This window comes from Lontra canadensis, unplaced genomic scaffold (assembly GCF_010015895.1).
Source record: "Lontra canadensis isolate GAN:19392208 unplaced genomic scaffold, GSC_riverotter_1.0 scaffold10, whole genome shotgun sequence".
Lineage (NCBI taxonomy): Eukaryota > Metazoa > Chordata > Mammalia > Carnivora > Mustelidae > Lontra > Lontra canadensis.
Window position 1 is genome coordinate 8,932,565 of NW_022631004.1, and position 12,112 is coordinate 8,944,676.

The window sequence follows — 12,112 nt, forward strand, 5'->3', positions numbered from 1 at the left end:
ATATATATTCTCTATCTCCTCATTCTATTTTTTAAATCACTTATCACCTGAAATTATTTTGTCTTTTTATTTGTACTCTGTTTATGATCTTTTCCCTCTTATAAAGAAGGGACTCCATGAAAGCAGGGAATTTGTCTATCTTGTTCAACTATGTACCCACTAGCACCTAAAAAAGGCATTCGATAAATATGTGTTGACTAAATGAACAAATATGGTTTCACTGGTTGTAGGACACTTGGACTTAGCAGGTCATAATATCCTCTGGCCTTCAGTTTCTTTTTATGTAAAATAAAAACATAATAAAATAAACAGGATAATAAAAGAAAATTAAGGGGTGCCTGGGTGGTTCAGTGGGTTAAGCCTCTGCCTTCGGCTCAGGTCATGGTCCCGGGGTCCTAGGGTCGAGCCCCGCATCTGGTTCTCTGCTCAGCAGGGATCCTGCTTCCCTTCCTCTCTCTCTCTGCCTGCCTCTCTGCCTACTTGTGATCTCTGTCAAATAAATAAAATCTATTAAAAAAAAAAAGAAAAGAAAATTAAAAACATTCTAAAACAGCATTCCTCAGCTTCCTATTACCTCCAAATTTCTGTAACTACAGTGATCTAAGAGTCATTTGTATATGAAGAAAGGGCTAATTTCTCCACTAAATGATCAGATTTTGCTCGCTTTTTAAAGAGGGAATAAAAAGGCTAAAATGGATCCTAAGAAATAACTACCTATTACTGGATTAAACTAACTTAAAGGCCATGTTCAAACTTAAGTAGGTGTGAAACCAGGCTAAATTCGCTAACAGACTTATAATCACATTTCCAGAATCTGTGTACAGGGAAGTGTATAATATTCTCTTCTTTTACTTCCAATCAAACCCCAAGTTGCTGGCAGTGATGTTAAGCAAATAATTATACGACTTCACAAAAGCATCATATTTCAATGTTCTTGTCCAAAACATACACAGTGAGTCAACTGTCCGGCCTGCCTTTCCAGGCGTGGTCCCTGGTATTGTGTAGACAGCCCCACTTCCAACCGTCACGAATCCAAGAACCCCACATGGCACCCAGAGTGAAACAAAGAAAGTTAGGAAGACAAAGGGGCTTACTTTGTTAAGTGTTTCACCAAAATATCCAACATTTCTTTATTCTTCTCTGGCAACTTGTGTACCAAGAAATGGATAGCATTAACACGAGATTCTGGGCTTCCACTTTCTTTAAAAAAAAAAAAAAAAAAGAAGGAGAAAAGAATAGATTACACAGAATCAAATACACTCGTAAAAATCAACCATGACAACAGCTCATCTGTTCAACATCTTTCAACAGAGAATGTAAGACGTATTTCTATACCTTTCCCAAAAAAGGTGGGGGAATCTATCTTTTGGCTTCTTCTTGGTCTTCTGTGCCTGCCCTAGGAGATCATTTCAGTGTGAACGCAATGAGTGCCTTTCCCTAGGGTGATATTTAAGAACAGAGGGCTACTACAGCTTCTCCTTCTTTCATTCCGCACTTCATCACTTGAAAAAGTCGAGTCACTGAGTCACTGCCCCACCATGGAATGCAAATAAAATAGGGGCAAATAGTTTCTTCTCTCTTAGGGTTGAGTTTTATCCCCCCTAAAGATACACTGAGGTTATAACCCCCAAATGTCTCAGAACATAACTGTTTTGAAAGCATACCTGGGATTTATTTCAATCAGGTATGGTAAAACATGCAGGCAGGGAAATGACGGAGTTGAAGGAAGAGTTTTATAGTTATACCCCCTAGAAACAGGAGGCGTGGTAAGCCAGCGTCAGCCAACAAGCAGAGGGAAGAAGGGGAAAATGTGGGCAAGAGGCTTTACTGTGTTTTCCATGTGAAGGAAGAGGCAAGGCAGAGTAAGCAGACTCAGGACTGATTGGTCTAAATTATTGTAGCAGGTTTTAGAGCACAGGGGCTGTGCCGAGACATCTGGTACCTGTCCCTGAGGTGACTAGGACAGGAGAATATGGACTTGAAGTGTAAGAGCCCAAAAGAGTCAGGAAGAGAAAATGGGCTCTGGACTGGTTGGCATATGGAAAGCATGCTGTTTACTACCTCAAGGAATTGGTTAGCTCCAGAAAGGGCATTCTCCCTAGGATCAGTAAGGCCCCAGATATCAAAACAGAATAAAAAGACATGCTCAGCATAATGCCCTAATTTGGAAATAAGGTCATTGCAAAAGCCATCAGTTAAGATGAGATCATACTGGAGCAGGGTGGTCCTTTAATCTAGTATGTTTGGTGCCCTTATAAGAAAACAAAGACACAAAGGGAAAATAAATTAAATCAAATTAAAATAAAAACAAAAAACAAACAAACAAAAAACAAAGGGAAGATGGCCATATGAAGATGGACACAGGGGAGATTATCATGTGACAATGCAGGCAGAGATTGGAATGATGTATGTATAAACCAAGAAATGCCAAGGATGGCTGGGAACCACCACATGCCAGAAGAGGTAAGGAAAGAGCCTTCCCTGGAGCCTTTAGAGGTCGGCCCACCAACCTGCACCTTGACTTTAGACTTCCATTCTCTAGAATTGTGAGTGAGGGAGCAAGTGAATTTACTTATTGACTGACTGATTCACTGAAGCTATTCAGCAATGAGAGGGAACTAACACACTCACTTTCCCCTGAGATTTTGGAATGAATTATCCATGGCTCTTATTAGCAACACGCCCAAATTCCTTTTATTGTGTTCTTGACAGAAAATACCAAATCAATAAAATGCTTATTATTGAGACCTCCACTGGAATTTTCAGGGGTGTCAGAGAAGCAACTGATGAGAATTCAGTGAGTACAGACTGCTTGGAGGCTCACAGAGAGCCGGCAGGAGAAGCTGAGGGAGGGTTTCACATAAAGGACAGCATCTGAGTTGGGTCTTGAAGAGCAGGGAAGAATTTAAAGCAAGGCAGAAATGAGGAGTTAGGGACACACTCCAGATTCTATAAATGATATAAGAAAACGCACAGCCTATTCAGAGAGAGCACCTTAAGCTTATGGAAAGTCTGAGGCCAAACTCTGGTTTGTAAAAGCTAATTTGAAAAATCTGTCTTTGCTGTTGGCTACTAAATCCTTCACGGTAAGTAAGGCTGGGAAAAGATACGAACAGAGTCAAAGTTGGGGAGATATACCTGACATTTTTGGAGGATGGATTCAAATGGGAAGAAAAGCAAATTAGGAGGGAAATGCTATTTGGCCAAGAAGTAATAATGAGGCAGGAAGGGGGGCAGGTGGCAGAATCACAACTAAGGAAGTAGAGCCCGCAGGCAGGCTTCCGAATTGCTGCTTCCAACAGACAGCAAGAGCAAGATACCTGCTAACAGAAGGTTTGGGGCCTCGGTTCCTCATCCGCAAAATGAAGTTAACAGCACTATCTCCAAAGGCCATTATGAGATTCAGTGAGGTAATACCTGCAAAGGGTTGAGCGCCGGTGGCAGGTACAGCAGGCGCTCCATCACTGTTAGCCATTGTCTCCATTGTTGTTTGCATTACTCTTACTATGTGAGCGCTCCTATGGAATACGTACACTGGACAGGATCTAGCTGCAGACTGGCCATGGATCAGAAGGAAGAAGGCAAAGATAACCAGTGTTTCATGCCTGGGTTATGCAGTAGTATGGTCAGTCCCACTGACAGACAGGAGCAGAGGAGACAACGCTGGTTTGAAAGGGACAATGATGGTGGGAGTGACAGAGGAAGGGATGTGCAAGGGGCAGATATCTAGCAGGGAGCTGGGAATGGCAGGAGGCATTGGAGATGAAGGTAGCAATATTCTCCGGAGGGGCATGGGGACCTCCAGCACATGGCCAAAGCTACCTGACTACTTCAGAAAGCCGAAAGAGCTTCCTGTGGGGGAAAGAGCTCCACTGGGGTTCAGTGGAGATGCCAGCTAGGGGCTAAACAAAGCACAGGAGGAGGAAGAGGAGGGAGGGCCAGGAGGTTCAATGTCATGAGAAAGTCAAATGAGAAGAAACAGGCAAGGCCTGGGTAGCCAGTGGTATCAAGAGTTAACGAGGAACTGAGGAAGTGCGAGATGGGGAGGAGGAGGGCCTGCACACCCACCACTAAGCTGGCCAGCAGGGAGTCCTTCTCCAGTTATACAAGGAGGTTAAAGAGTAAGTGGCTAGAAGGGACAGAGAGAGTAGAATTTCAGATTATTGGTTCAAAAATCAAGAAATGGAAGGGAAAGGGGAAGAGAGGTAAAGCAGATCAAGAAAGAGGAATTTGTATTTATTGAAATATAACTGACATATAATATTGTATTATATGTACAACATGATTCAATATTTGTATATATTGTTAGATGACCACCACAATACATCTAGTTAATATCCAATACCACACAGTTATAAATTTTTTTCTTGTGATAAGAACTTTTAAGATTGGGATGTCTGCGGGGCTCAGTTGGTGAAGTGTCTACCAGAGTCCTGGGATTGAGTCCCGCATCGGGCTCCCTGCTCAGTGAGGAGTCTGCTTCTGCTTCTCCCTCTGTCCCTACCCCCGACCATGCTCTCTCTCTCAAGCTCTATCTCAAATAAATAAAATCTTAGGGGGAAAAAAAAAACTTTTAAGATTTACTCTCTTAGCAACTTTGAAATATACAACACAGTGTTACTGACTATAGTCACCATGCTGCATATTCCATCCTCACGACTTATTTTATAACTGGAAGTTTGCATCTTTCAACTCCTTTCACCCATTTTGCCCACTCCCCAGCCCCGGGCAGCCACCAATCTCTGTTCTCTGTATCTATCAGCTTGCTTGTTGTTGTTTTTCTTTTCTAAGGCTCCACATATAAGTGAAATAATATGGTTTTTGTCTTTGTCTGATTTCAGGAATCTGTTTCTTCAAAATGTTGATGGTTTTACTTTTTCCTTACTGTAAGAATTAAGTATCTGTTCTGTTAACATTTTAGAAGACATACATAAAACAACTCAGTAAAAGCAATCACTAATAATTTGAAATACATATAGTAGGGAAAGAACATGCCATCAGACTATGAAGAACTACTAATCAATCCAAGAAGAAAGAAACAATCCAAAAGAAAAATGGGCAAAAGACTGAAGCAGGAATTTCAGGAAAGAGGCTAGGCGTATGACCAATAAACATATGAAAGTGCTAAACCTCCTTCTCAGGGAAATAAAATTAAAACCACAATGAGCTACTACTACTCACCCAGCAGAATGGCTTTAAATGAATGTAGTACTAAGTTCTGGCAAAGATATGAAGTAAATGGAACTCTACGTGGGAATAATTAAATGGCACAATCACTTTGGAGAACTCTTTGGCAGTACCTACTGAAGTTGAACACACACATTCCAACCCACAACCCAAAAATTCTACTCAAAACCAAGAGAAATGCACATAAACGTTCACTAAAAGACACATTTTAGAATGTTCACAGCAGTAGCGTTCTTGATAATCCCAGAAGTGAAACCATTCAAGTCTCATCAACAGAACTGATAAATGCATTGTGGTGTATTCGTACAAAGGAATCCTATACCACAAGAAACGAGAATGAACTGCTCATTCACTCAGCATGGAGGAATGTCACAAGATGACCAAAAAAGCTGAATGCAAAAGAGGGTATTCTGGATGATTCCATTTAGATACAATGCAAATGCAGTAACCCTAACCTCTGGACCTATGGTGTCAAAAGCCAGGGGAGTGGGGCACCTGGGTGGCTCAGTTGGTTAGGCGACTGCCTTCAGCTCAGGTCATGATCCCAGGGTCCTGGGATCAAGTCCCACCTCAAGCTCCTTGCTCAGCAGGGAGCCTGCTTCTCCCTCTCCCTCTACGTGCTGCTCCGCCTGCTTGTGCACTCTCTCTCTCTGTCAAATAAATCAATTAAAAAAAAAAAAAGTCAGGGGAGTGCTCATATGTCACAGGGACTGTGCGGGTGTGAGAAAGGGTTTCTGGGACTCTGACAATACCTTATTTCTTGATCCAGGGCTGCTTACACAGCTATCTTAATATGTGAAAATTTATTAAGCTATATACTTATTATTCATGTGTATTTCTATTATGTTTCAACAAAAAGTTCACTTGCATTAAGCTACCCATAATAAATCTCACCTAACTGAGGCTGGCACATTTTAGGTTTAATCCTTTCAGAATTTGGTTTTTCAAAATGAAATGTGTGAACCGGCTATTTCATTTAAGGTACCATGGACGTCTCTCTGTGTCATTTTAAAAGGAGCCTCACCCCATCAGTTCTATGATCATCTGAGTTCCTTCCAGTGATTGTGCAGTTAAGTCTGTTCAAGTTTACACTTCCAATAGTAATGGTTTACAGTGAAGAATGAGATTTCACAACACAGGACACAGTTGTTGCTAAAGACAAAGGAAGCAGAAAGGCTAAGACATGAAAAGGCATCTGATAAAACAGAATAATCAAATCATATCACATAATGAACACTCTCAGATACAGGGGCCCCTGGGTGGCTCAGTCCGTTAAGTGTCTGCCTTCAGCTCAGGTCATGGTCCCAAGGTCCTGGGATTGAGCCCCACATTGGGCTCCCTGCTCAGTGGAGAGTCTACCTCTCCATCTCCCTCTGCCTGCCACTCCTCTTGCTTGCACTCTCTCTCTCAAATAAGTAAAATCTTTAAAAAAAATAAAAATAAATAAAAAATAAAAACCTCTTAGATATAGACTAAATTTGCCACTGAAAACAAAAGTACAACTACCTAAAGAGTCAATAAGGAGTATCACTCAGCCATAAAAACAGATGAGATCCTGCCATTTGCAACAACACAGATGGACCTAGAGGGGTGAAATCAGTCCCCAGAAAAATACCATATGATTTCATTTAAACGTGTAATCTTAAAACAAACAAACAAACAAAAATAAATGAACAAAAAATGCAGAAACAGACTCATAAACAGAGTCTGTGGTTGCAGGAGGGGGTTAGGTAGGGAGACAGGCAAATGGGTGAAGGGGAGTAGAAGGTACAGCATAGGGCATGTAGTCAATGATACGGTGAGATATGGTGACAGACGGCAGCTACACTTGTGCTGAATACAGTGTAACAAATAGACTTGTCAAGTCACTCTATTGTATATTTGAAACTAATGTAACAAACATTGTGTGTCAATACTTCATATACAATACTTAAAAAAAATAAAACTTACATGATAAATTATACAAGTTTTTGTCTGGAGTTAAAACCAAGGTAATACCTTACTAAATCAAAGCTGGAGGAAAATGAAAGAAATTTTTTAAAAATAACATTTTCAATTCACAGCTTTAATTTAAAAAATAAAAATAAAGTAGGAGAAAATTTAAAGTCAGGACTCTGAAAAATAATAAAAATTCCAAAGGAATAAAAAGATAACTCCTTATAATAAGAATTTCATGCATTCAAAAACTGAAAATTTTATAAAACTTTGCACTAAAAAGCCACTTCTAACTGATGTTGTCTACCTTGTCATTAATAATCATTTCTCTCAAAAGAAAATATAATTTTAACATTTGGGGACTTATTACTTATTCAGAAACACAAGACAGAGAAATCATTTCCCACTCTCTAAGGTTAAGGTTCTTCATTTCTAAAAACAGTAGAATCAGTTTTGAAAAACAGAATCAAAACCTTCCACTTCTTTCTTTGAGGGCCACTCTCACAGCCATCTTCATTTGAAATCACACACGCCTTTTTCTCAAGTCTGTTTTTTCCCCTCTTTCAAAAAGAAGGATATTTGGAAATAAGGGACTTTTTAAAAAATGTTTATTTATTTATTTTGAGGAGGGCAGGGGAGTGGGGCAGAGGAAGAGAAAGAATCTACAACAGATTGCCCACTGAGCACAGAGCCCAATGCTGGGCTCGATCCCGGAACCCCGAGAGCATGACCTGAGCCGAAATCAAATCTAGACTCAGATGCTTAACCAACTGAGCCACCCAGATGCCCCGAAAGTAAGGCTTTTAAAAGCTACTTTTTCTCCATTTTATTTTGACTACTAAATGGGCATTTCCATGTGGTTGTAACATAATAATAACTTTAAGGCACTCAAGAGAAGTTTTCTAAATGATAAATTATATAATTAGATAAATTATCTTTAGTGGCCTATGCTATATGCATTTCATTTTAATTTGTATAAATTATATAATGAAAAGCGTAACTTTTTAAAAATCTAGGATACTGAATTAATCATAACACCAGACCCTAAACTCAGCCAGGGAATTAGTTTACTGTAATACCAAAGCGTTTTTATTTGTGAAAATAAAAATCAGCATCCACAACACTTAATGTCTATGATGCTGTGCCAACTAACAGAGACTGAAAAAGATATGATCATAGCTTACTGGAGCTTATCAAAGATACTTAGGCAGTAAATATTAAGTTATTTCAATATTTAAATGTCATACGTCAATAGTACAGTAATTTTAGGAAAATATTAGCGGTAAACATCCAAACACTACCCAAGGTGCTTCACTCAACAGACATCAAGTATTTGAGTTCTTCTGTGGGTGACCCTATCCACTGGGAAATGAATATATCTGGCTAAAATAGCTCAATGTCATTAGGCATTCAATTCCTTTAATGTCCAGGTTTCCGAGTCCTTCCCAATTAAGATCACATGATTTTCCTGCTTCCCATGCACGTTTACCAACTAGAATAGAACTTTCCACTTAGGCAAATACTGGTGCCCTAGATCCTCTAATAGTTACATTTTTCATCATAAATGACTTAAGAGCTTTGTGATTATGATTTTGCTTCCCAGGTAACTTGATTACTGAAAGAAAACATACAGAACATAGCAAGACAAGTATTCTTGTTCAGGAGGAAGTATTTTTGTATGATGCCATATTAGGCATCCAAGCTTTGGTGGTCATTCTCAAGCTAAGCTTAACGTGAGTCCAATCCTGAATGGGTCTGACTTTTATCAATATGACATATCAAGAACTCTGAGCCTTAAAGGCTAAGACACAGATCATGGACTAACATTCTCAGAGATAATAAACACCATAGAAAAACATCCACACAGACACCTAATAGCCTTCCATAGATGGGCACAATCATTTGCATTCCTGCACAGACCAAGTAAACTATGCTTTCATTTTACAAATTTCTATACTAAGAGTTCTTTATATCTTCTCACAAGATGGATGGTATGAAGTAATAAGAAATATATATTGGTCTCTGCTTCTGGTTCCTGACATAGAACTCCTAAAAGTCTTGTGAACAGGAGTGCTCAGAGAATCTTTTGTTCTAATATTTAGTCTTTGATCCTAGTTCCTGACACAAAGCTCCGACAACCTCCACAATTTCCTAAGTGACAGAGGAGTGTCTGACTCCAAGCTCCTAAGTCCCTCGGAATTCCCTGGGTGATAAGATCATCTTTTACTCTAATGAGGAAACCTCTGGTGGGCTCCCAGATGGGAGAGGGTCACCAGAAAGACCAAGCCATAATTAGAAGTTCAGAATTTTCAGTCCCACCTCTCATTCTCCAGAAATGGAGTTTATAATCCATCATGTCTACATTATGACACCTCCACAAAAACAGTAGAGTCTGGTGAACTTCAGAGTGGATGAACGCATCTACATGGCCAGAGGGTGCCACACCCCAACTCCACAAGGACAGAAGCTTCTACACTCAGGACACTTGCGGATCTCACCTTATGTATCTCTTCATCTGGCTCTTCATCTGTATCCTCTAGCATATCCTTTATTATATAATAAGATGGCAAATACAACTTTGTGTTTCCCAGAGTTCTGAGACCCATTTATCATACCTAAGGTGGGGGCTGTGAAACTCTGATTTCCAGCCAGTTAGTCAGAAGTCCTGCAGACAAGCTGGGACTCACAACTGGTGTCTCAAGTGCGGGCAGGCTTGTGGGACTGAGCCCTTGCCCTGCGGGACCCGATGCTAACTCCAGGTAGACAGAATTAGAACTGAATCTAATTGTAGGATGCTCAGCTGGTTGCAGAATTGGTTGGTGTGGGGAAAAAAGCCCACACTGTTGGTGACCAGAGGTGTCACAAGTGAAGTATTTTGTGTGTGAGTAAAGGAGAAACAAAGGAATGGTTTTTCCATACAGAGAGACTCTAGCTCCTTTCGGCAATTTTAGTTAACTTTCTCAGCTGAGAGGGTTAACTCTCTTAATTTTCTCTTAAAAAAATAATTTCCCAATGTATTCAACACTGAACAGTCGGTATTTTTTAAGAATGAAGAACAAAGAATGTCTGTCTTGTGGTGACAAAAAAGAAATAAAATTCATATTTGTATGAGGCACTCCAGAAATTAACCCACAGGTTCTCAACAGAAGCCTGCAGAGAAGAAACTGAGGAGAGAAAATAAAGGGACCCAAGAGAAACCTCCAGAACTTTCAGCAGGGAAGGCAAAAGAGACCATCTCAACAGCCCAGAATGGATGGAAACCACACTTGACTGAAAAGAATCAAAAATTTGTTTCCATGCTGGTGTGAGAGGCAATAACAAAGACTGGCGATGCTTGATAATTTTAGCAGTCAGCTCTGCTAACAGACACTTTCGCATAACAAGGTCATCTGTGCCGTTGTTAATGGAAAATGATAGCCTGACCACAGTCCCAATTTTTCCAACAATATTCAAAAGGGGAGACTAATTTTGGCCACCTGATTTCTGTAACTGTTTTTATGTAATTCTTGCAAGTCCATGTGCAGAAGATAAGAGAATTTGTTCCCACACTCTTTCCTAAGACAGGCACAGCGAGGACCAAGAGGGGGTACTCACAGAGACTCAAATAAAAAATTAAAGACCTCGCTGGGAATACTGGATACACCAGTTTAACACGTGTACTTTTGTCATTAAAGAATGTAACTACAGGTTCTGTTCCAACCACAACTCCACTTGGGTACAAACACATGCCAGTAATTACAGTAGCTATAGTATTTCTCTGGAACAGGGACTGTTATTCAAATCATTGTGGAGACTCTTTTACAGCAACCCCAGAAAGTCAGGAGGCCAAAACACAAGGCACCGGGCTAGTAGACGAAGCTACCACATCCCTCAAGGACGGCCTTGACAAACTCTTTAAACTCCCTTCCTACCGCCACATACGCCATTACCACTCGCAAGTTTCTGCCTCTTATGAAGCTTTCATCTGGCAAAAATCATTGACATTAGAACCTCAAACACACCAGCCTCAGTTGCAAGGCGTGATAATCATAATGACACTAACCTGTGGTAATTTAAAACCTTACTCCATAATCACTTTATCTTTCTCCCATTCTCAAAGGATTTTAGATGAAAACTGGCACTCTTCTGCTTTTTCCAGTCTCTAAGGCGAACAACATGAAGCAATTGTCCTCCAACTAGAGTTTAATTTCTCTTTTCCTTGCTTGCCAAAAATGCCACAGGGAAGGAATCAAAACAACTAAGCGTTTGCTTGAGTTTTTGCCAAGAAAACTTTCCCCTACTTCCTTGATCACACAAATTCTCTTAAAAAAAAAAAAAAAAAAATTCGTCTTCCACGTGAAAACAGAAGTGGGTAGACCCATATTTTTGCCTTTTCCAAAGGCCGATTTTATAAGCACAGTCTAGTTGGGCCTACACATGGCTTCTCTCTATAACACACTAGGAACCTTTACCCAGGCTGCCATAAAGACCTCACAAGAAGATAACGTTTAAAGCAGTGTTCAGGCAGCAGTAACAGAGGACCCAAGGGATTGCTCTAAATTTTTCAACAGATTAAACTATGGAATACATCCAAGGGGGAAGAAAAAAAAAAAGGAAATGAAAATACAATTATAGCTACTGTCAGTGCACCTGTGAAAACCAATCCTGCAGGTTTTAGCCAGTGAGCTAAGGTTTTGAATTTTAAATAAAGATCCCTATAATCTGGCAAGTGACTTCACATGTCTCACCCTTCATCTCCTTAACTATTAAATACCTCACACCAATGTATTTCAGACGACTCTGATGATTAAACACCATGTGTCAACACAAAAACTGAGGTGTACGAAACAAGAGAGAGAAAACAAGACAGCTTCAAATGAGTATGACTCACGAAAAATTTAATCACAAATTAAAATTCTACCAACTATAGGCCTTTTTTATTTAACTTTTTATCACATATAATTCACTATCGGATACTGTGTGGGCTTCTGGCATTATCTCACAATACTCC

General features: G+C 40.0%; 1 protein-coding gene across 2 annotated transcripts in view; it reads right to left on the reverse strand.

The window, feature by feature from the left end:
- Positions 1–12,112, reverse strand: part of ARHGAP10 (Rho GTPase activating protein 10) — a 317,186-nt gene that overhangs the window by 102,889 nt on the left and 202,185 nt on the right. For both annotated transcript variants that reach the window (XM_032855552.1, XM_032855553.1), the window contains exon 17: positions 1,095–1,200. In XM_032855552.1, the coding sequence (XP_032711443.1) occupies positions 1,095–1,200 (106 nt within the window). The remainder of the gene's footprint in view (positions 1–1,094; positions 1,201–12,112) is intronic.